The sequence below is a fragment of the Ictalurus punctatus genome, chromosome 1 (genome assembly GCF_001660625.3).
Source record: "Ictalurus punctatus breed USDA103 chromosome 1, Coco_2.0, whole genome shotgun sequence".
Classification (NCBI taxonomy): Eukaryota; Metazoa; Chordata; class Actinopteri; order Siluriformes; family Ictaluridae; genus Ictalurus; species Ictalurus punctatus.
In genome coordinates, this window is record NC_030416.2 from 13,541,569 (window position 1) to 13,566,614 (window position 25,046).

The 25,046-nt window shown below is 36.8% G+C and overlaps 2 protein-coding genes across 3 annotated transcripts in view; both read right to left on the reverse strand.

Moving 5' to 3' along the window:
• Positions 1–1,973: 1,973 nt before the first annotated feature.
• On the reverse strand, positions 1,974–13,861 carry tnxba (tenascin XBa). 2 transcript variants are annotated; one of them, XM_017484961.3, is made up of 16 exons: positions 13,421–13,861; positions 11,857–12,673; positions 10,819–10,929; positions 8,713–10,733; positions 8,508–8,634; positions 6,672–6,794; positions 6,444–6,587; positions 6,247–6,366; positions 6,007–6,162; positions 5,548–5,672; positions 4,622–4,754; positions 4,384–4,535; positions 4,175–4,271; positions 3,943–4,104; positions 3,699–3,862; positions 1,974–2,502 (listed from the first exon to the last, which is right to left on the reverse strand). In XM_017484961.3, exons 2-16 carry the CDS (start codon positions 12,542–12,544, stop codon positions 2,395–2,397), a joined length of 4,431 nt encoding a protein of 1,476 aa, XP_017340450.1. In that variant the 5' UTR covers positions 12,545–12,673; positions 13,421–13,861; the 3' UTR covers positions 1,974–2,394. The 2 variants fall into 2 exon arrangements, with proteins under 2 accessions (XP_017340450.1, XP_017340307.1); XM_017484818.3 differs by having other exon boundaries at positions 8,508–10,733; positions 13,421–13,860.
• Positions 13,862–16,061: 2,200 nt separating this feature from the next.
• Positions 16,062–25,046, reverse strand: part of c4b (complement 4B (Chido blood group)) — a 30,097-nt gene continuing 21,112 nt past the window's right edge. Inside the window, exons 24-41 of the mRNA XM_017471217.3 lie at positions 24,776–24,982; positions 22,540–22,615; positions 22,192–22,372; positions 21,934–22,035; positions 21,072–21,234; positions 20,711–20,925; positions 20,421–20,579; positions 20,160–20,219; positions 19,978–20,068; positions 19,508–19,685; positions 19,281–19,371; positions 19,091–19,165; positions 18,900–19,002; positions 18,527–18,616; positions 18,017–18,103; positions 17,147–17,230; positions 16,902–17,034; positions 16,062–16,757 (exon numbers count right to left, since the gene is read on the reverse strand). Of these exons, the coding sequence (XP_017326706.1) occupies positions 16,616–16,757; positions 16,902–17,034; positions 17,147–17,230; positions 18,017–18,103; positions 18,527–18,616; positions 18,900–19,002; positions 19,091–19,165; positions 19,281–19,371; positions 19,508–19,685; positions 19,978–20,068; positions 20,160–20,219; positions 20,421–20,579; positions 20,711–20,925; positions 21,072–21,234; positions 21,934–22,035; positions 22,192–22,372; positions 22,540–22,615; positions 24,776–24,982 (2,237 nt within the window). The 3' untranslated portion in view covers positions 16,062–16,615. The remainder of the gene's footprint in view (positions 16,758–16,901; positions 17,035–17,146; positions 17,231–18,016; positions 18,104–18,526; positions 18,617–18,899; positions 19,003–19,090; positions 19,166–19,280; positions 19,372–19,507; positions 19,686–19,977; positions 20,069–20,159; positions 20,220–20,420; positions 20,580–20,710; positions 20,926–21,071; positions 21,235–21,933; positions 22,036–22,191; positions 22,373–22,539; positions 22,616–24,775; positions 24,983–25,046) is intronic.

Below are 25,046 nucleotides of genomic sequence, written 5' to 3' on the forward strand. Positions count from 1 at the left end.
AATTTGAATTTGCTACATGTGCTACTTACATGTAATTACTTTACTTTTTATGGTATATAACTGTATGTTTCCAGTAACATAATATAGATGACTTTACAATAGTCTACAACCAGCTGAGTGCATAAACCCATAAACCCATTCACAATAGAACATAGAAAACATGTCAAATGTTTCAACTGAAGAAATATGCTACGTTAAGGAAAAATTTTTTGAATTTGATGGTCACAACACGTGTCAAAAAACTTGGGACGGGGGCAACACAAGGCTGAAAAAGTAAGTGTTACTAAAAAGAAACAGGTGGAGGAACATTTTGCAACTAATTAGGTTGATTAGCAACAGGTCAGTAACATGATTGGGTATAAAAAGAGTATCTCAGAAGTAAAGATGGGATGGAATCTGGGTGGAAGCATATGTTGCTCTAAAACCTGTACCTTTCAGCATTGATGCCTTTCCAGATGTGCAAGCTGCCCATTCCATAGGCACTAATACACCCCCACACCATCAGAGATGCAGGCTTTTGAACTGAGTGATAAAACGCCGGATTTTCCCTGTCCTCTTTAGTCCTCTTTAGTTTAAAGGACGTGGCGTCCATGGTTTCCAAGGAGAATGTAAAATCTCGATTCGTCTGACCACAGAACAGTTTTCCACTTTGCTTCGGTCCATTTTAAATGAGCTTTGGCCCAGAGAAGACGTTTCTGGATCATGTTCATATACGGCTGCTTCTTTGCATGATAGAGCTTTAACCAGCATTTGTGGATGGCACGGTGAACTGTGTTCACAGACAGTGAGTTCTGGAGGTGTTTCTGAGCCCATGCAATGATCTCCATTACAGAATCATGCCTGATTTTAATGCATTGTCACCAGAGGACCTGAAGATCACGGGCATGCAGTATTGATTTTCTCCCTTATCCCTTGCACACAGAAATTTATCCAGATTCTCTGAACCTTTTGATGATATTTTGTACTGTAGATGATGAGATATTCATAGTATTCGCAATTTTACGTTGAGGAACATTATTCTGAAATTGTTCCACAAATTATAGACACAGATTTTCGCATATTGGTGAACATCTGTCCATCTTTACTTCTGAAAGACTCTGCCTCTCTAAGATACTCTTTTTATATACAATCTTGTTCCTGATCTGTTGCCAATTAACCTCCTGCTGTTTCTTTTTAGTAACACTTTTCTGAGACGTGTTGCAGCCATCAAATTCAAAGTTACCTTATTTTTTTTCTAAAAATGGTACATTTCCTCAGTTGAAACATTTGATATGTTGTCTATGTTCTATTGTGAATAACAGATGGGTTTATGAGAGTCCCAACTTCTTTGGAATTGGGGTTGTATAATTACAGTATAAACTGAAATATACAATATAAAACCTAACCTGTCACATCTGCTTAATGCATTTATCCAAAGCAACTTCCAACTGAGACAGTATATAACCATGCAGTTGAAGGTTAGGAGTCTTGCTCAAGAACTATGGCAGTTTGTTAGTGATAAGATTTGAACTCATGACCTTCTAATCTGTAGCTCAAAACCCTAACCACTGAGCCATCACTTCCATCGACTAACTGATTAAAAAATACTCAAATACAAAATACTAAACTGAAGTTTATTTTTTTTACTAGCATATAAACTTATACCAAAGAGGGTTTGTGTTTGTTTAAAAATACACTAAAATAAAGGGCACAAAAGCTAACTAATTTGCAGATGTTAACTAAAAGAGAATCGTTCTCACTCCTACCTAAAAGGTTAGATATCCCATTATGCGTTGCTTTTTCCGCTATATTACTGCTAAGCAGTGCATTGCCCAATCATTTACAGTAAAATCCTGTAAAAAAAAAAAAAAAAAGGTTTTACAGAAGTACTGTACATTTATAAATACTGAAAGAAATACTGTACATTTACACCAATTTTATTTTACAGTGCACATGTTGGTATTGGACAAAAAAAAAATCCTTTCACAATCCAATTGGATCAATATTTGCAATTTATTTGGTATTTCTACAAAACCTCTTTATAAAAAATGGAACAGAAGAGAACGCTAGTCTGTAACCTTTACATCCAACAGTGCATTCATTTCAGTAGCGGTGTGAGTCAGGAAAAAATCCTCTGAATGTTTTGATAGCACATAAGCCTTCTGTACTGTCATAAAAAGTAGATAATGTGGCACACAGTATGTATCCTGCAGAAAAAAAATACTATGTTCAATGGATGATTGATTATTTATATAATATTAGATATTTAGGAACTTTGTCACAGTATGGGGCATAATAACTGCAAAAAAAGTAGATATACATTGCCTAAAGTTATGTACAGTGTGAGTGTAGAATGTGAAGTGTTGAAGGTTGTACAGTGTATCTGCATGCAGCGGCTGCTCTTTGCTAGATGTTCTAGCCTTGGGTGTTCGGTGTCACGTAACTCAACGAGGCAGGCCGCAGCTTCATCTCAGTAAATGGGAGGGAGACGTCCTTGCCCTTCCAATCAATCCACACCACTCCCTGATAAATACACATAATACACAGTGAATACACAGTCTGTTCAGTTTTCTTAACCACAAACACACCTGCCACTTTTCATAGGTTAACCATGTAAAAGACATTGCATTTTAAGGTGCTGATTTAAAGTATTAAACTGTGCATAAACCCTTTCTAGGTACCATTAATCAGAATTTAGCACAAATGTGGAATTAATATGAAGTTAACAGGTAGTTTGGACTTGGATATTGGATAATCTATTGAAATTACTATGCACTAATGCATCATGTAGTAAGTGAAAGAAAATTAAAGGATGGAGTTTATCTTTAAAACAGAAACAACTAAAGGAAGCCCTTGAAAGTCTAATGAGCTTGTGAAGTTGGGTGATAAATGAGGATTCTCTTTCAAACAAACCCTCAGTTTGACTGTAGACAGATAATACACACTCATGGTCTGCATTGAACCAAACTCCTTTTCCCTTGGACTACTAATGTGTATGTTTTGAGATTTTCATTATGAATAACGCACGGTTATTCAGACCTTTTCAATCACCAGGTACATGGTATATTTTATTCAACACAATTTTATGTAATTGACTGCTAATATTGTGCAATTATAACCTTACTATTATATTACAATTCTTGATGCTATACAACTTTCTTAGTTGTTTTAGGAACCATTCTTATAGACCATTCAAAAATTATTTTACAGTTTGATGTGTAACATAAAGTACTAGCATCATATTACATCCATCCATCCATCTATCCATCTTCTATACCGCTAATCCTATTCAGGGTCATGGGGAACATGGAGCCTATCCCAGGGAGCATCAGGCACACGGCGGTGTACACCCTGGACAGGGTGCCAATCATCATATTACAGTACATTTTATTTCTAAAACTATATAGGTTTAATGTTATTGAAAACTCAAATTCATTGATTATTGTAAACACTGATACAGCAAGTAACTGCTATATTAAATACCAGTTCTTGAAAACCCCCCCCAGAATATATAGTATTGATAATATGAAATGATTTCATCTGTCTCCTGCTTCTACTGTGGTCAATTTTATGAACTTCCCTCAATTTTTGTAGAGTAATTAATGTAAAACTTGTTGTCCAGTGTATCAATGTGTTATAAATAAACCATTATCTATAAAGACTGTATATTCTTATGCTAAACCCATGACTCGGATTAAATCAGAATTTCTGGTTTATACCTGGTCCATTGAGAATTTGGCATAGGCACCATTGAGGTTGGCTTTGTAGCAGTTCTTGTACCACCAACCTCCCATGTATTTCTTTGTACAATGGCCACTATTAGTGCTGGGTTCCTTGTCCTTAGTTGAGAAAGGAGAACCATTGTGGTATTTCAATGAATCCCCTGCAAACAGACACAAACAGTAAATTACACTACATCCCACCTCTTTCATGTGTATATCCCATTCTCAACACTCCTCTTACCAGCTGTGCCAGAGTATCCAGACAGCTCAATCGTGTAGTGGTTCACCTCCGACCCCACAGAGAAGTTGGAGTAATGAGCGTAGGCCGTTTCATTTCCTAAACGCAAATCGATGCGCAGGCTCATTGGTTCCATGCTGGTCAGAGCATGAAGGACGTCATTTCCTGAAATAGGACAAAGATGGTTAGAAAAGCTAAGAGAGGAAGATGATACAACGTAATCAAAGCAACATACCAAGCCAAAATTCTGCACTCATCTCTCCAAAGCCTTTGCTATAATCTTTCCAGTCTCTGAAGAAATCAGTAGATCCATCAGCTCGCCTCTGGAATACCTAGCAAATAAAAAGACACGGTTTTGTCAATACACTTTTGAATTTTAAACATACCAGGTGGTAGAGAATGCAACAAACAAACTATTAAGCAAAACTGAATAGTCAAACCCACTGTCCAGCCTCCTCCATCGGTCTCCATATCACAGTAGACCCACACTGCCTCTCCATCTTTGCCCTCAGGGTAAATCTCAGCCTCTCCTGACTTCTTCATGCCATTCAGCTGCACCTTGGAGCATTCGGCTGGGTATGGGTAAGGCAATTGCGCTGTAGAAGAAGAAGGTAGAGACCATGGCAGACTTAGAGGAATCATACAGGAAGCCAGGGTTTACAGGAAAGGGTGACCAGCTAACCTGTTGTAAATGCAGTAGAAACGACACTGATGTACTGCCCCTCAATTTCTCCATCTACTTTTACAGTGTAGTGAGAAGATGCCACCAGATCAGTTAACTCGTACTGGGTCACATTTGGACTCAGGATCAGCTCCTGTTCATGTAAGGAAGTCAAGCTGTGACTAATATGATAACATTACAGTATTTAAAAGCTCAAGAAATCAAGTGCTCATTTGGTAAATGGACATGTTACTAGGATACAGTAAGCACGTACATTTATTTAGGGTACAAATAAAAGAGCTATAATATAAGGGTTATACACTATATAGCCAAAGTTTGTGGACACCTGACCATTACACCCATATGTGGGATTTCCCCAAACTGTTACCACAAAATTGAAAGCACACAATTGTGTAGGATGTCTCTGTTTGCAGTAGATTTACAATTTCTCTTCACTGGAACAAAGTAGCAAATCTGTTCCAGCATGACAATGCCCCTGCACAAAGTGACATCCATGAAGACATGGTTTCCCAAGGATGGTGTTGTAGAACTCGAGTGGTCTGCACAGAGCCCTGACCTCAACCCCATTGACCACCTTTGGACTGAGTTGGAACGCAGACTGCACCCCATACTTCCTCACCCAACATCACTGCCTGACCTCACTAATGCTCTAGTGGCTGAATGAGCAGAAATTCCCACAGCCACGTGCCAAAATCTAGTGGAAAGTCTTCTCAGAAGGGTGGAGGTTATTTTAACAACAAAGTGGGGCTTGACAAAATCTGGAATGGGAATGTTCTCAAAGAGGATATGGGTGTGACGGTCAGGTATCCACATACTTTTGTACACACATATATATATATATATATATATATATATATATATATATATATATATATATATATATATATATATATATATATATATATATATATTTCCAGTATACTTACCTTAATCTCTTCTCCAAACTGGTATGTAAGTCTATAGCTTCTGAAAGTTAAAGGAGTGGTCTTCCATAATATCAAAGCTGAATTCCAGGTGACTTTACTAGGTGTCACTACCTGAAGCGTTACTCCTGAAAAACATTTTTTTTGAAAAAACATGATAACGCTCAACTCCACCAACTAAAATAGGCAGAAGAAAATAATTGCTGTGGTGGGAATACAAGACAGTAACGTCAAAGCAACTTAAAGGGAATCTAGATTTTTTATTTTTTAAATCCACATTTTTGGAACGAGTGCTTTGTTTCCAGTTCAATAAACACTCACCTTACTCCTCACTAACTACTGAAATCTGGCTTTATATGTTTAACATATACTAAAGTAACAATGAAGTGCATCTGACGTTTACTAGACTTACTTTTTAATGCTCTGTGGATGACGGCTAATTATTTAGAGGTTCTGACTTACCACTTTTTGTTGTGAAGGTTGTGGAAACAGAGCTACTCTGGAGACTGTTGATCTGGCTCATGATCTTTACTGCATAGAGGGTGTATCTTTGTAGACCTCGGAGCTGGTGCTCCACAGAAGTGCCAGACAACATCACTGTCACTGTCACATTAGGAGCTATAAAAATAGAAATATACTTAATTGGATAAGGAATCAATCAAGATGTGACAGCTCAAAACACCAAAGATGAACTCCACTTACATCTTGTAGAACCATAACTGAGGATATAATGATCAACTTTAGCTTGAGCAGGCTTCCATACCAACAGTGCTTTACTGTCTGTGACATTCACAGCCTGGAGGTCAGTGGGAGAGTCAGGTACTAGAAAGGAGAAATGGATGATTACTAATAGTAAACAGATGTACAGTAGACATGTAGGCTCCTGGCATACTGTATACCTGTAACGACTGAGGCTGTGGTTGCTTCACTCTCTATTGCTCCCATAACTGATCTGACACTAATTTCATACCGGGAACCAACAGAGAGCATGGAAATGAGAACATGCGACAACTGTGAGTCAACAGACATGGATCCTGTCACTCCTAAAAAGTAAAAGTATACTCCATGTCATAAATCAATGCATTTAAAAACATGTAAATAGTAAGTGTTATAACCCTCTACAGTACCGTTTGCAGAATTGGTGTATGTAACTTTGAATCCTGTTACTGTGCTTTTAGGTTTGGTCCAAGACAAGGTGAGAGATGTTTCTGTAATGTTGCTGAACAGCAGTTCTGTCGGTGGTTCAGGTGCTGGGGGAGGACACAGAAAGTCAGGGTGAGGATTGTTACAGATCAATGGAAAAATATCATTTTAATAACAGTGCTTCAAAAACCTTATCCTTCAACCTTATCATCAATAGAACATGACAAATTCATCCATTCATTCATTCATTCATTCATTCATTCATTCATTCATTCAGTAACTGTTTTATCCTTATCAAGGTGGATCTGGAGTATATCCCATGAAGTATAGGTTAAATATAAACCTAACTGCAAATCTTAATTATAAGAAGCAATTTGTACAGGAATTTACCATTTACCTATATGTAAATTTGTGATTAAAATTTTACATTTAGATTTATTTATATTTACATTCCATATTTAAACAAAATTGTGCTTAATACAGTAATGAAATATAACATTTAATATATGTGAACATTTAATAGCTTTAAAAGTTTATGTTAAATATTAATGTATAATGGAAACAAACTTTAAATAGTAATTGTAAATGTGTAAAAGGTTTAAACATGGCGGCATTAAACATTAGAGATGAATTTTTTTGGCTATTTTTGTTGATTCGAGTCATTTCGGTCTGTTCAGTTAAATGATTATTTCAGATTCGTTCACATTCATATTGCTGATGTTTCTTATGTTGAATCTCTCTAAATGACTGAAAAAAATGCCATAAAATAAAACACACACCTTATATTGCAATATTCAGATGATCTCCAAAATAAGAAAATAGTTTATAAGTGTAGAAGATCTTTGTATAGAATGTTGGACTCAGATATAATAATAATAATAATAATAATAATAATAATAATAATAATAATAATAATAATAATAATATTTTATTTTTATATTATATTGATAAATTTTGTTCGGAGCATGTTTGCTCAAGCATATTGTTGTTACTTTTAACCAATAGGTGGCACTGGCATGAAATCTGTTGTATAGCCTCAGCTCATGATCCTGAAGTGGCCTACCAACATTTGTGTCAGTGCACAAAGTCATACAGCCTCACTTCCTGTTTGGCGACTTCGCCATCAGATTTGTTGGCCCATTACAGGCATACCTTTTAGAATAGAATTTTTTTTGATAAAAAAAAAAAGTTTTGGACAAAATCCAAGATGGCAGAAAATCAAATTAGGCGGAAAATGACGTCATAGGGTGCGTTGCACCAGTCTCGACCCAGGGAATGCAGGGATCCAGGGTTCCAGGAATCCAGGTCTTTTACATTTTGGACACATGGTTAAAAAAATTCTGACCATAAACGTACTTTCAAATTAAGTAGTTTGACCCGATGGTGACGCTAGAGTGTTGGCAACACCTTTGGTGCTTGGCCCCCTAATAATAATAATAATAATAATAATAATAATAATAATAATAAGAGGAAGAAGAAGAAGAAGAAGAAGAAGAAGAAGAAGAAGAAGAAGAAGAAGAGGTTATAATGAAAAATGTACTTCCAATGTACTACCAGATGGTTTTATGGGCTACCATATACACAATAGCCAGAAGAAGGAGAAGAAGAAGGAGAAGAAAAGGTAGAATAACAACAGGGTGCCTATGCGCCTTTGGTGCTTGGATTCCTAATAATTAAATTTTTTCTACAAAAACATTATAGATTAACACTCTTTTAAAATGCACCAATTTAAGGTCCATTTAAGAGATATTTACATTCATAGGACTGAAAAGATTAATTGCCTTGATCTGTAGTGCAGAAGAGAAAGTATGTTTATTTACCTGTGGAAACAAACAGATGGTGAACTTTGGATTGTACATGAGGCCCAGAGCTGATCAAGGACACAGAGTACTTTCTCTGTGGTCGAAGATTCTTGAAATGATAGGAGCGAGCACTTCCCGTAAGAACCTGTGAGAACATCTCAGCAATCATTTTATCAGCTTTAGCATTGTAGAATTTAGATGAGGTTCTGTTTGATCTATATACCTCATCTGCTTTTATATCACCACCTTTGCGTTTCTCAGCTTCCTCTGCATCATCCTCACTGCTTCTTTCTGACCAAGCTTCCTTCCTTGTTACTGTGAAATTCCTAAATAATCCCAGAGGAGCATTCCACGTGATAACAAACCCAGTGGAAGTTATGTTGTGAACCTCAACTGGTATGATGTCAATTAATTTTGTTGTCCTGTCAACATGAGTTTTAGGAATTGTGCTATTTTTTAAATCACTGTTTACTTTGTTCAACCTAGATGCATCTGCTTTGTGACTGTGGTGCAAACTCTTGCCTTTTTCACTGGTGGTAGTTGCATTTACACCTTTCTCTTCTGTTACAGATATTACTTTTGCGACAGCTGTTGTCTCATCACCTTGTAGAAACTTCTTGCCTTTCTCATTGGACTTTTTTACATTTACATTGTCAGCCTTTCCCTTCTGAGATGACCCTTCTTTAATAAGTGTGGTGTTACTCTTGTAACGCTTCTTGTCCTTATCAGTGAAAGTAGTCACATTCAGATATTTTTCCATTCTTTCCTTTTCAGTTGTAACGTCATTAAGAACTTTTGTCTCATTGCGCTGTTGTAACTTTTTTATCTTCTCAGTGGATGTTATTACACTGTCTAGCTTTGTCTTTCTAGACGATTCATCTTTATGAAGTGTAACATTGCCCTGGTGTAGCTTATTGTCCTTTCCAGTAGAGGTCATTGTGTTTACGAGTTTCTGTGCTGTTTCCTTTCCTAACTTCCTTTTCTGACCAAAGAAACATTCTATCCTTTTTCCAACAATTTTTTCTTTACGATGTATGACTTTGCTCTGGTTCTTCCTGTCTTTTTCAGTAAAATTAGTTACATTTAGATGCTTGACATTGCCCTGGTTTAGCTTCTTGTCCTTTTCAGTGGAAGCAGTCACATGTACATGTGTTAACCCCTTTTTGCTTCCAGATGTTGCTTTTTTTTTAGGCGTTGTCTCATCATCCTCTAATAACTCGTTGTCTTTGTTATTGGCAGCTGTAGCATTCTGAAAGTTGTCTACTTTTCTCTTTCCTGATGAGCCGTCCTTAGGTAGGTGGTTGCTTTGACGCAACGTCTTGTCTTTATTAATGGAAATAGTCACATTTGAAAGTTTTTCCACCATTTTCTTTTCAGATGATCCTTCTTTAGGTTGTGTGATGTTGCCCTGGCTTGGCTTTTTGTCTTTTTCAATGGAAGTAGTAACATCTGAGTGTTTTCCCACCAATGTCTTTTCAGATGATCCTCCTTTAAAAAGTGTCACACTGTCCTGGCTTGGTTTCCTGTAAGTAGTAACATTTGAGTGTTTCCCCACCAATGTCTTTTCAGATGAGCCTTCTTTAAAAAGTGTCACACTGTCCTGGCTTGGTTTCCTGTCTTTTTCAGTGGAAGTAGTAACATTTGAGTGTTTCCCCACCAATGTCTTTCCAGATGAGCCTTCTTTAAAAAGTGTCACGCTCTCCTTGATTGGCTTTTTGTCTTTCTCAGTGGATGTAGTGATATTTAGAAGCCTTTCCAAAACTTTCTTTTCATCGCCTTTGTGTTTCTTTTGATATTTTCCTTTGAACTCTTCTGTTGCATTTGCATGCTTCTCCAACTTTTGTTCTCCAACAGTTGTTCCTCCTTTAGGATCCTTCATAACACTGTCCTGGGATTGCTTTTGGTCATTTTTAGTAGAAGTAACAGTTGACAAAATTGACAACTTCACTTTTTCTGGATTTGTTTGAACAGTTTCATTTGCTGACTCTTTAGTGCTTTTTGCCAGTTTCATTAAAACTTTTAACGTTCCATTAGATTTCTTCACAGTGCTTTGAGTCACATTATTGCTCAGAGGCAAATCTTTGTTCAATGGACTTTTCCCGACAGTTGCTGGACCTCTTCCTTGCCTTTCCCCTTTGTCCTTTTTAGTTATTATTGTATTGTTTGCCTTCGATTGTTCCTGGGCTGATGCCTCTTGTTTGCCAGTGCTACTATCAGAGGACAGCTTATTTTCCTTGTTAGCACCTGTGAAAATAAAAATTGTATTTGTCATTACAAGTGTATTACTTTCTAAAAAACTACAGGTCTGTTTAACCATCATGTGTCTCACCTTTGCTGCAGTCAATGCCAGTGAAACCAGCCTGACATACACATTTTCCTTTGACACACTTTCCATTCTTGTTGCAGTTATTTGGGCACTGTACTCCAGAGCAGATGGTGCCTATACACAGGGGCAAATTCTGTGGTTTGAGTGCAGCAGATTTATTCATGCTTCATTAGAATGGCGCTATACAATATTCATGTACTGCTAGCAAACAAACCTTTATCCAAAGAACTTCATAAGGCTCACAGGGGATTTTACTCATTTAGCATAATTCTCTTAATTACTAATCAGCTTGAGTGTCAAGCAATTTCTTTTCCCGTGTTTCCTGTTAATACTGTGGTCAGAAATGAAAACATTTCTCATTGGCATTGGTGAAGAGGTGTGCAGTGGGATTTCCAATCCACTTTCATCTAAAACTGAGCTTCCCATATCTCACAAACACAATAATTATTATAATTGTAGTACAAATAAAATTATTATTCAATACTACTACTACTACTACTACTACTACTGCTACTAATAATAATAATAAAAACACACTTGCATTTCTTTATGCTGTGAACTTTAATAGGCAATAATGTTATAATTGTATAGAGGAAAGTGTCATTCTGTCTACATTAGTCATTGAACATTTACCCCTATCTGCCAAATAATGGCATATTTGATCTCCTTCCCTGCGTTTGTGGCACTGCCACTAAAATATTCCAAATAAATCTATTAATAAGTGACAGAGAAGACAGAAAATACATTCACTGTAATAGGTGTCAGCTTGCTGATCATTTCTACCACGAAATAGTGGTAGATTAGTGAAATCTAAACTGCACAGTATCCACCTGGTGTTTAGTTATTTGTTATGCATATTCATATGTATAATGTATTCATCTCAGCCTAGATGTTTTAAAGAATTGTACAACTTTTCACCAGGTTACCACCTGCACTGATTTATATACAAAATTCAGCATATTTATACTTATAGTCGAATGCCTTGAGTGGTTTTTGTTCAAAATGCATTCAAGTGACGCATACGTATTTAAGACATCTTACACTTTTTCTTCAAAGCTGACATTTCCTTTTCCAGGATTTCTACTCGGTCCTTCAGTGCAGCCATTTGAGCCTCACAGCCTCCAGTGCAAGAGCCTGACACCAGGCTGATGTGGTGCGTCATCACCAGAGGAGAACCTGGCTTCAATCTCAGCTCGGTTTCTTGCCCTCTGCTGCTGTTGACCATGTCTTTCTGACGCTCCTTCTGAATGCAGCCTTCAGTGATGACAACTTTGATGGGCAAGCTTGAGGGAGGCTTGTCTTTGGAGGTTTTCTTAATACTAGGAGTCTCAGGAGGCATTGCTGTAGCGAACAGTGTCTGACTAACATTACTGATTTTGGGGGGAGGAGAAATGGTTGGAGTTTTTTGTTTGATATTCAGCAGTGTAGTGATAGTATGAGGTGCTGCTTTGGTGGAATTTTTTTTCTCGCCTACTGAAGCTTGAAGAGGCTTGTCTTTGGAGGTTTTCTTAATGCTAGGAGTCTCAGGAGGCATTGCTGTAGAGAACAGTGTCTGGCTAACATTACTGATTTTTGGGGGAGGAGAGAGGGTTGGAGTTTTTTGCCTGATATTCGGTAGTGTAGTGATAGTATGAGATGCTGTTTTAGTGGCATTTTTCCTCTCACCTACTGAGGCTTGAAGAGTAGGAAAAGGTGTTAGTAAGAAGAGGAAAGTCAGGAAGATGAGCATAATGAGTGGACGTAAGGGGAACAGTCAGTGCTTTTGGTGGAGGTCAAAAATCTACTCTGATTATACAGTTTTAGAAGAATTAAATCCTGATACTGGTTTAGATATTGCTGCCCAAATCTTATGTATTACCTGAAAAAGAAAGACGGCCTTTTAGAATATACAAGCAAGAGTGATTTATCAAAATATATTCAGTATATTGATAACCATAGAACATATTGAATCCTTCATGGGCTGCCACATGATCCAAAAATCCAAAAATCCAGAAATGCAAAGCCAAAGCTAAAAATGTACTCTGCGTACCTTACAAAAATGTTGATGTGTACAGAAGAGAGGAATGAGGTCAATATTGGATATTTAGCATGAAAAAAACCTGGCTGCAGGACTGTACTTAACAGAGCTACACTGTGTACTCAGGTTCTGAAGGACGGTAATGTCTTTGGCTTGACTCTTATATAATCTTTGGAATACTGAATGATCCCAAGCGCAATTGCTAATAAACTGTTTTACTAGAAATAGCTCTAGCTAAAAAGAGTTACTAGTAAGTCTTTTTCCCCAAAAAGTAACGAAAATAATGTGAGAGTTTAACATTTCCAAGCACCAAAAAACCTACTCTGGTAGAAGTTCAGATTTCCAGGGTTAACATTTAATAATACATCAGTGTTTAATACACTTTCTGTCAAGTAGGTTGTCACCAGTTTGGAAATTAATTGAATGTCTGAAATCCACAATGTATTACACATTTTCATCTATTAATTCATTCATTCATAAACACTTAATGTATACATTTTCTTTCTTATAAATCCTTTTGATCCGTTAAAGCAGCAACACTGCGAACATGCATCAAAGCTTAGAATAATTTTTATAATAGAAACTCACTTGGGTTCTGTCTTGAGCTGTTGTTTTGAGCTGCTATTGTGTTGCTCCATCCATCTGATTTGAGAATCTCCAATGGACTGACTGAGAAAGCTAGCAGGAAGAAAGATTGCACGAGGTACACCGCTACCTGAAGAGGGAGGCAACCAAACCTATGGACTTAAATATAACATCCAGATTCCCCGCCTCTCAGCTGATTTACAGTAAGTATGTGACTTATTCTGTTTCACTGATCTAGAATGAGAATGATGCAAGTTTAAACACATTCCTATGCAAGTATTATAAGAAAGAAATGATAATAATCTGGCACCCCTTTTATTTGTAAGTGGTCTTGACAAATTTTCTAAGGTTATATTGGATACATGGCTGTTCATTGTTACGTGTGATACAACTGAACACGATACAGATATTAAAGCACTACAAATGAACATGCATTAAAGCATATACCCATGCTGACACAGGCTCCACTCAGTGGCCTAATTTGTTTTACTGCAGATTTATGAAATTTCATTTGTCATGCTATATAGGATATGCAGAGTACTTTCCCCGCTGTATGCCAACGTGTTACAGTCTAGGATTCCCCCCCTCCCCTCTTTCCACTGGAACATAAAGAGGGCTTGTCACTACCCCCGGCTGTACCATGATGGGTGGTCTGTTCTTAATAGTATTCCTACCCGGACCTGCTTCACATGATGCTACATTAGACCCACATTAGTTCCTCAGTGTGTCTGAGCTGACCTTTGCTTTTTTCAGTTGGGTTAATGTCAGGCTTTGATGCAGCCATGGATGTAAACAGACAGGGTCAAACAGACATATGAAAGCTCATTTACAACTGAGATTTTATAGATGAATGAAGTAAAAATGAGAATTTCTTAAGTTATAAAATAATAAGTTTTGAAAATAATAAGTGAGAACAAATAAGTGGATTTATTTATGCAGCAGCATCTTGTGGCTCTGCTGATGGACTGATAAAATATAGGCATAATCAGCTATTCTGCTGTATAGTGGAGAGAAAAATTTAAATGGGACGTGTGAGCAATTTTCATGTTTTATATATTTATGTATGTACAGTGACCTCCACTAAGATTAGCACCCTTGGTAAATATGAGCAAATTTTTTTTATTATTTAACCTTTTGATCTTTTGTTAAAAAAAAATTCACAAAAATACTCTGCTCTCATGGATGTCAAACAATTGCAAACACAACACAGGTTAATCAAAAAAATCTTTGTTAAATATATGTGTGCAACAATTATTGGCACCCCTATGAATTCATATGAGAAAAACATATTTGAAGTATATTCCCATTGATATTTTACAATGGGTAAGACCAAGGAATATAGCTGTGATGTGCGGCATAAGGTTGTTGAGCTTCACAAAATGGGAAGTGGCTATAAGAAAATAGCACAAGCATTGAAAATGCCCATTTCCACCATTGGGGTGATAATTAAGAAGTTCTAGTCAACTGGAAATGTTATGAATCAACCTGGAAGAGCACGTGTGTCTATATTGTCTCTACGCACTGTGAAGAGGATGGTTCGAATGGCCAGAAAAACTCCAAGGATCACAGCTGGAGAACTGCAGACGTTACTTGCGTCTTGGGGTCAGAAAATCTCCAAAACTACAATCTGAAGTCACCTACTGTATGTATGTTTGTATGTATAATGTTGGTCCCTTACACCTACCTATATATAAGAAAATGCCCAAATGCATATCCACGTTACAGTATTTGGGGAGGACATTTTTAGCACACACCGCTAGTCACATAAAAAGTCATATAAAAAGATTCCTTTCTTCTATACAACTGAAAATATATGCATTTCAAAACATTCATATTTGCATTTACTGTTTAATGGTGATAGATAGACAAGGAAGCCATTCACCTGGTCCTGACTGAAGTGATGGTCAAAGCCCTCTGGTTGCTTACATTGGACTGGCTTTCAGAAATTAAAATAATATTAGTGCATAAAGCGTTGGTTTGTTCCAGTTCCCCCTCAGTCCTCACCCTTCTCCCCAATCTCCTGACCTCCACCCATTACCTTCCTTACCTTCTCCTTCCTGATTGTTCACGCTTCGTCTCCTCCTCTCTCACTGCTCTCTATACTTTCTGCTCCACCTGAAAGAATCCCCTTTGCCTTTCCCAGCAGGTTAAACTAAACGACTCGCCATTTTAGTTAAGCAATTCATTTCTCATACTTTTTTAAGAGCATCGTAAGATTAAGTGTTTGCAGTGTTTGAATGTCCTGCCCTTTTCATACAGTTTTGAGTTCACCTGAGCACAAAGGCTCCTCTCACACACCTCACCTCATGATGAGGGTAGAGGGTGGGCAACTTCAACAAAATAAACAAAAGTATTGGCAGGAAAACTGGATCACCCCACTCTGAACTGATGAATGAGGCTCGATCTGAGGACGAGCATGAAATGGAAGGGTTTGTACAGGTGAAAGAGCTGGCCAAATAAATAAGTGTGCGGCAATGCTAACGTAAACACATGCTATCATGTGGTCACCTGTGTGTGGTCAGTGGTTTATGACTTTTTAAACTGTTTTACTTGTGTTTGATTGCTTAACCTTGATTTATTACCCTGAAACATTTTATATTGTACTTGAACTTTAAATTTACTTTAATAATGACATACACAATACTTTTAGGTTAAGTATTTTATTTGGGGGACCATATTAGATTTTATAAGAGCAAACGATCTGTACATATCTTAAGTCTCGAAATAAACAGAGCTGAGAAGCCTTTAGAGAATTTCACTGTCAGTAAACATATAATTTGTTGCAAAAGCCAGCAGCAAAGATGCAAAAATAACAAGATGATATATACTATATGTAACTGACCGTGCATTGCACAAGATCATTAAAAGCACATTAAGTAGAATATATTTATAAAATTTGCCTAAAAGGTGCATATACTAAGAATAATTAGGAGCAATTGGTTGTCATTTATGTTGAAAAGTGTAGAAAATAATTGAGGTTTCCAAACAAGGCTTTCCTTCTGAGTCAGGAGAGAGTAATATATATTTTATGCTACCATTTCTATCCAGTAAGAGTGTGCTAACTTCTAGACTTTTGGATGTTGGAGAAGATTCTCAGTGACAGAAACAAGTTTGTCCCCAACATGCAATCAATTTGTACTATTGTAATTCCATTCAGGTGTACTTACTGTACGATAACTTTGTCACTGATTGACTTAATTACTGGGAACAGCCTTCAAGTTGGTATTTTCTTAGGAACTCTTTAAATTTCTTGCAGTATAACTTCATAGTTGTTGCTTCACATTTCTCCTTGGTAGGCTTCTGCTCCACCCATGTATGTGAATCTAAGAGGTACAGCATTCTGAAAGAGAGAGGGTGTGTGTCAGTGGTTTATAATTTGTATTACATACTGAACAATAAAGCACTGCAAAATATATAGAACAGTTGTCATCCAGTACACATCCTTCAACTGGAGGATCACACTAAAGAGCAAGATAACACTCACTGTCCATTGAGGTCAGTAGTAGAGCCATCTTTGCCCATGATCAGGTAAGTCTCTCCTTGTTTCAGTTGACTCTTACAATGTTTCCTCTTGGCAAAAAATCGAGTCTTACCTTCATCCACACTGACATCTCCATCTATGAGTCAGAATGTCAGATTTTAGACATGCAGTGCACAGTACTGAAATCTGCAAACCTAAATCCAAGACATGTCCATACTAAGCACAGTAAAAGGGCTATAGAGACTTACTGAATTTGAGAACCGTAGTCACGTGGGTGTTGTAAAAGTCAAAGGTTTTCTTATCCTCTACAGATTTCACAGTAACAATGAAGCCTACAACACAACCCAAACACAATTACAAAAGACAAAACAGGGACCATTTGGCTGGTCCATACAGACATCAGATATCAATTGAGTATATTTTTTCATCTTGTCAAGGCTTTGCAGACAAAAATTGTTTAAAAGCCTAGATTACAAGTTTTACCATAAATCCCTATATCATTTCATCCATTTTTTTCTATCTGTGTGCGGCATTAGAAGAACTGCTTCTCTTACTTTAAGATCTTTGTTCACTTTTTAAAAAAACTACAATATATATTTTGATAATGTACAAATCTGTTACAGTTATGCCTTTACAAGAATTTGCAAGTGATTCACATTAAACTGCAGTTGTGTTTCATGGTTTGTCTTTGAGGATTCAAATTCAATTATAGTAATCAGGTGTAGAAGTTTCTAATTCAATTTTGTTTCCACAATCCATTTCAAATGCAGTTGTTCAAATCATTCAGATGAAAAACTTCAAAACATTACATCCTGGCACTTTGGAAAAGCAAAGAACTGATCCACCACCATTTCAGCCAATGAGCCAATTGAATTGCTTTGAAAATCTGAATCTGAAATGAATTGTGCCACCAAAAAAACTTTATTTTCATTTTCTACACGTTCACAAAAGTTGCATTTCAAACCAATTTCATTGTTACGTAAATCAAAAAGAAAAACTTCACTTACAATTTCAAATAAAATACATAAAATGCATTCCAGAACTAATGTGTTTAAATTGTTCTACAATTTTAGAAAACTGAATTAGTGCTCTAGTAGTTTTTCAATGAAAATACAAACCATAATCTGCTACAGGCTGGTAGCAAGCATGTCTGAAGCGGTCTTCCTCTTGGATACTTGATTGTTGTTTTTCTTTGAAACAGGCCCCTGCAAACAAATAAGTTATTAGCAACCAGTGTGCGTGTTGTACAAACAGGACCATGTGCTTGTGTAAGGCTGCCGTGAATTGAGAAGGCACAGGGGAACCCTTGCTCAAACATAGTGAGTTATGGTTTGGCACAACGTGAACTCCTTTCCCATCATGTTTCACATTAAATAATAGTTTGGATTGTAATCAATTTGCTAAAAATATATGGAAGTTAAATAAGTAAGATACACACACACACATATACATACATATACATATATATATATATATATATATATATATATATATATATATATATATATATATATATATATATATACATACATACATACATACATACATACATACATACATACACACACATGCACACACACTGTATATTGTTTTAATAAAAAGAAAAAAAAAACAAGTTTAAGGCCTACTTTCAGCACACTGACACACTTCATTAGAGCACAGTGCAGACACCCTCTTGCTCCTGCCTGGGGCTGCATAGAACACAGTGCATCTTCTTTCTGTGAAATACAGTAGGAATAACAGCTTACATACAGCATGTTATAACAGAACAACACAAAACTACAGTGTGAAAAGCTGACACATACAAAAGTTGTAAGCTATGTTCTAAGTAAGTTGTAGGTTATGACTCAAATGTCAGTGAAAATAAATCAAATCGGTTAACTGTTTTCCACTGAGATGTCGAATGAGTTCAGTGGAGATGTCTTGATTCAGTAAAATGGAATTAACTTGATTAACTTGATTCAGTAACATGGGAAAGCAGTGAAAGGGTTGTGTTCCCACCTGGTTCATAATAGTCATAGATGGTAGCAGGAGCAGGCTGCAGCAAACCTATTGGTACCTTTTGTACAGCTTCAAATGCAATACATTCATGGCCATTATATATCTGTAGACAGAGGAGGCAGGGTTACTTAGCTGCTTTTCTTTGTGTGTGTATGTGCGTGTGTGTGTGTGGGGGGGCTTATTTGTCTCACCTTATTAAAATATAACAGGACTCTTCCATTTTCAAACTCATAGTGAGATATGTACTGGGTTTCTGCGTCCTTTAACTGTTAAAAATGGTGATATAACGTTGGGTGAATATAATAATATATGTAAAAAAAAAAAATTAATCATACTGTATCTGTAAACATGTAAACCATGGAAACCAATGCTACCACTGACCAAATCCAGATCCTCGGTTTTAGGCTCAAAGCCACTGAGTAATGTGATATCAGCAATAGCCATGCCTGTGAGCTTCAGCTTCAGGGAGTGACTGCAATTGAAGAGACAAAATGGAGCTTTTAGTCTGCAAGTCTCGATATCACACATCGTACATGCTTTAGGGCTATAAACCCACTGAGTTTCAGAAAACAGTGATGCAATGAAATAGAGTATTGGGAGCTCCTGACCTGATGCACACTTCGTATTTGACTATGTCATCAGCGTTCTGGCTCTGCTGGGTGTCCCGTCTGCGCCTTGTGCGAGCATCGAACCACTCGATGGCTGATTGAGGGAAGTCTTCCTCCTCCCTCCTTCCATTCGGATCATCGTAACTGTAGTCATAGTCATAGTTTTCTGTTACCTGAGCTGGATAAGAGAAAGTTGTAAAGTGCAAAGTTTTCATCATTCATTTGCAACACTGCAGGTCTATATGAGTAAAGTGACAATAATTCACGGAGGAGGAGGATGTAGTAGAAGTATAAGAATAATAAGAAGTAGAGCAAAAGAAAGAAATAGAACCAGAAGAAGAAAGAAGAAAAAGAGATCACATATCTTTTTCTTTTTTTTTAATAAACAACCTTACATTTTCACCATAATTTTGATATAGATTAAATAAAAAGAATAGCAAAAACAAGTTCAAATTGCATGATTTCCTTACTTGTGTACTCTACTTTGCCCTTTACTGTCACATCTATTGACAGTTGACTACAGTCGCTGGAAGTGTCTGGGACGTAGTAAGCCTTCACCACCTATGAAGAGCAATAGAAAAATCAGATCTATTCTAATCTGACACTTGTCATCATTTCATAGACAGAATGTATTAGTTAATGTCTGCATTACCTTTACTTTTGCTTGTCCGTTCCCTGAAAACTCTGCAATTATGTCGTTTCCCAGCAGTCTCTGAAACAAAGACGTCAAAACTGATGCAAAAGAACAAACTTGCTCTAGCACTAAATGAACACAGAGATCATGATTTCTAATGATTAATGATCACTGGTGATGTGATTAATGTGTTTAATGTCTGGATCGGTGTGCTGTTTCAGATGTGCTGTTTCGGGTGAATAAATTATCCAGCAGTCCACCGAGAACAAGTCGGTATACCTTTAAATCGGTCTCCACTTTCTCGCCTTTCTTGTTCAAAACCAAACTTTCTTTTTCATTCCTGTTCCGACTGGTGAACTGCACACTGATTGTATTTAAGGGCACTGGGGGTAAACGCGTTGCATACTCCGAGAGCGCTTCCAAAGCTATAATTGTATCCTAGAACAAAATAATTCAATTAGTCAGACTGTTTCAATAGTTTAAACTAAAACTGAATGCCTTCCATTCCAACAGCCAAACAATATAAAGGGTAAAAGCCTGAAATAATGACCTCCCTGAGTCTGGCTCACCTGTGTGGATTTGAACCCGCCTTCATAGTTCTCTTGGGAGGTCAGGAAGCAGGCAGCCAATTTTGCCTCTTCAAAATCTTTAAGTTCTATAGCAGTAAGAAGAGCATATGCCGTGGTCTCAACTGTAAGAGCCACCACTGAGGGAACCAGGTATTGTTTCTTCTCATCTAGCAATCGCATGTCCTCATTATCCTTCCACACCTTACAGTCACCAGCTGAATGGTAAAAGACAGCAGAGAATGTTACACATTAGCCTTTTTCTCCAGAGCAGGTCATAGGTAATATTTTATTTATTATGATATGTGCTATTGTCCAGAAACTGGATGAAACAAATATGCTTTGGCATTATTTTATTTATTACCTTTTATTGCTAGACTTTTAAGTCTCTTCCAAGCTGACAAAGCCACGTTCTTGTCTTCAAGACAAGTTGATAAGCAGTAGGTTGTAATAGCCAGAGAAAACGGCCTCTGTAGTTCATCAACACGAGAGCTAAGATATCCGGTGGCTTGAGAGATGCTACTGTTCTAAACATTATGGACAAAAATCAATTATGTTAATCAATTAACATGCTACCTTACTATGTATTATTTTTAGAAAAAAAAACTACAAACTGTACTGAGATTTTCTTTTTTTATTGAAAAAACCAATTTTCTATTGAAAACAAATTAAACATTTGGCTGAGTAGGAGTATTAACATTGTATTATTGCATTTAATATGTAACGCTGACAGTGCCTTCCACTAATATTGGCACCCTTGGTAAATATGAGTAAAGAAGGCTGTGGAAAATTGTCTTCGTTGTTTAACCTTTTGATCGTTTGTTCCAAAAAATTCACAAAAATACTCTATTCTCATGGATACCAAACAACTGCAAACACAACACAGGTTTATATATATATATATATATATATATATATATATATATATATATATATATATATATATATATATATATATATATATATATAAATTGTTAAATATAGGTGTGCAACAATTTTTGTGAATAGTTTGTCAAAAGTTGAAACAATAAAGACAATTTTTCACAGCCTTCATTGCTCATATTTACCAAGGGTCCTAATATTAGAGGAGGGCATTGTACATGCTAAGTGTTACATATTAAATGCATGAATACAATGATAATTCTTCTACTTAGTCAAATGTTTAATTGTCTTGTACAATATCATCTATCTGCATACACTGATACTGCATACACAGTGCTATTTACCACAGAATCAGTTTCCTCGTCCAAGAAAGGAAGGGAGCGTTTAAGTGCAATGGCTATGAAAGCAGTAAGGGAGGCATCTTGTTCAACACCCCCAATTCCACCCTAGAAGAGAAACAGCACAAAAGCAACATAAAGTCTATATAACTCTGAAATGTTTTTTTGCTATTAACAAAGTGCTTGAACTTGAAATATCTTGTGCATGTCTTTTCTCATGTAATGTAATGCGAAACTAATATAATCAAAAATAAATTTCCAGACCTGCATTTCTCTGTGAATGACTGGATTAGGATCTGCAAATGACCCATCTTTATTCTGCTGTTCAATAAGGAACTTGACTGAATTCCGAATTTCGAGTTGTGAGACGATCTGTCTGCCATCAGTTGTTGATAACTCACACTCTGACACAAGGGATAACACCTTCACTACCAGGGCAGTTAGCCTAGAAGGAAGGAGTGGCAGATGATCATATGCAAGTCCTTATGCCACACCATGACCTGTGTTCTTAAATATACTTGTGGGTCTGTATACTGCAGTGTAGTTTAACAAAATAAAATAGTGTTTTTACAAAGACTGGTAGTTCTGTAACCCGCTTAGAGAAGTTCTTACCAGTTACTGGTGGGATATGTTGTCCATGCTCCATATGAGCCATCGGGCTTTTTGAATGTCAAAATCCTGTCATAGGCTGTTAAAATGATCAGCAGTTAGGAACATACAGTGCTAATGTAGAATTGAAAACAAACAAACAAACAAACAAACAAAAAACCCATAGGGAAAGCATAAAAGCATACATATGTACATTGTTGGCCTTACAATCAAGCAAATTATACTGTAATATTCCAAATTTACTACATTTTCATAATTCCAAAGCAACACTGTTACACTATTACAATGCCAAAGGACCACTATGATCCTGTTACAATGCCAAAGCACCACTGTGATTCTGTTACAATGCCAAAGCACCACTGTGATTCTGTTACAATGCCATAGCATCACTGTGATTCTGTTACAATGCCATAGCATCACTGTGATCCTGTTACAATGCCAAAGCACCACTGTGATCCTGTTACAATTCCATAGCATCACTGTGATCCTGTTACAATGCCATAGCATCACTGTGATCCTGTTACAATGCCAAAGCACCACTGTGATCCTGTTACAATTCCATAGCATCACTGTGATCCTGTTACAATTCCATAGCATCACTGTGATCCTGTTACAATGCCAAAGCACCACTGTGATCCTGTTACAATGCCAAAGCACCACTGTGATCCTGTTACAATGCCAAAGCACCACTGTGATCCTGTTACAATGCCAAAGCAACACTGTTATCCCATTACAATGCCATAGCAACACTGTTACACTGTTACACTGTTACAATGCCAAAGCAACACTGTTACAATTCTAAAACAACACTGTTAAACTGCTACAATTTCAAAATATATCTGCTACAATGTAATAACGCTAAAACACAACTGTTACAATATCACACAACCACTGTTTCACTGTTTGAATGCCAAAGCAGCATAGCATCCCTGAATGTTTGCCTGTGGTCATCACAGAGCTCACTTGAGTCATGCCGAGCTTACTTGAGTAATACTTCCCTCTTGTGGTAAATGTTCATTCAGCCCAAAAGTTTACTGAATGATTTACAGCTATGGCTGTGAGGTATTATATTATATGCTGGGAATGTATAATGTATAATGGGAATGCACAGTATATCCCATTATACTGTATACTGGGTATCTCTATACAATACATACTTCCCACACTGCAGTACATTTATCACACACACTGTCTCAGTAAGGCACCTGGGCTCCTAATAGACCCCAGTCACCCAGCACATCCACTGTTCTCTGTTCTTCCAGTCAGGAAGAATTATCAGACCTATCTGACCACAAGGTACAACACAGTTTCTACGCCTTAGCCATCAAGTGGCTCAATAACCTAATTAAGAACATTTAAAACATTTTAATACAGAAAACTTTTGTTACTTCACGGCACTATTTGGAGATTTCACCATTGCACATGGCACTTTCTACATTGCACATGGTATCCTACTTTGTCCCTTAAATTTTACAATCTATGATTTTACATAAATGCTTTAACTGATGTTCTCTGCGAAAAGTGACGTTTATTACTTATCAAAAACTATGCAATTTTGCCTGAAATCAATAATTCACTCTCTGTAAGTTTGCAATATTAACCATTACAATTTGACTAGCCTGCTTATCTAGTTAGGTTAGCTACTGGAATCGATGCTAGTCTAACCTAATCTGCATTAGCAAAGAAAACAAGCTAACAGTTAAATACAGCCAGTTAATTTTAGCAAATTATCTAAACTTATTTCAACATGCTTAATTAAATCAGATTTCATGAATTCAGAATTCATGCCTTCTAGGGAGGCAAAGATTTTAAATGAGAATTTACTTACTCCAACATATTTAGATTCTTTACCGCATAAGAAAGTCACCACAGATTCTACACTGACAAATTGATTGTATGGTAAAGTGAAATGATTGGATGCTTAACTGAGCTGATTTAATAGATTTATAGCATAGGGAAGAAGAGACATTTGTGTTTTGTAAGTACTTTGAAGGTCTAAATAAAAATGTAAGTTTCTGTGCACATAATAGGAAACAAGATTGACTAAAAAAACTGTACACATCAATCATTTTGTCATATTTTTACTTAAGTAAGATCAGTGGAAGGCAGATATTCTCTGCTCAAAAGCTTTGTATCTATCTTCCAGAAGAGTAGTAATTCTTCCTAAAACTTTCTAAATTTAGTCCACCCCCCCCCCCCCCTTTTTTTTTAGTGATTAGTGCATTGATTCTGTGTTTACCCTCCTCTATGTAGCCCAAAGCGTTGTCTCTCATTTCAGCTTCCAGTTCCAGCCATCGGTTGTGTGAGTCCAGGTAACGGATGGCCAGAGCCGTGGGGGACATCCTGATCATAGTTTGTTCTGCACAACCGTGAGGGGCATTGATCAGCTTCTTCACACTGCTTGGTGTAAGTAGGGGTGTAGCTGCTGCTGTACCAAATATCTCATCTGTTCATTATTGAGACATAAGAGATAATTACTTACTGACATTTCTTATTGTTTTGACCATAGG

Coding starts and splice junctions, on each gene's coding strand:
- tnxba (XM_017484818.3), bottom strand. CDS start 12,544: ATGCTCATCTTCCTGACTTTCCTCTTCTTACTAACACCTTTTCCTACT. Junction 6,588..6,671: donor ATACACCAATTCTGCAAACG/GTACTGTAGAGG, acceptor TTTACTTTTTAG/GAGTGACAGGATCCATGTCT. Junction 4,536..4,621: donor TTCTACTGCATTTACAACAG/GTTAGCTGGTCA, acceptor CTTCTTCTACAG/CGCAATTGCCTTACCCATAC.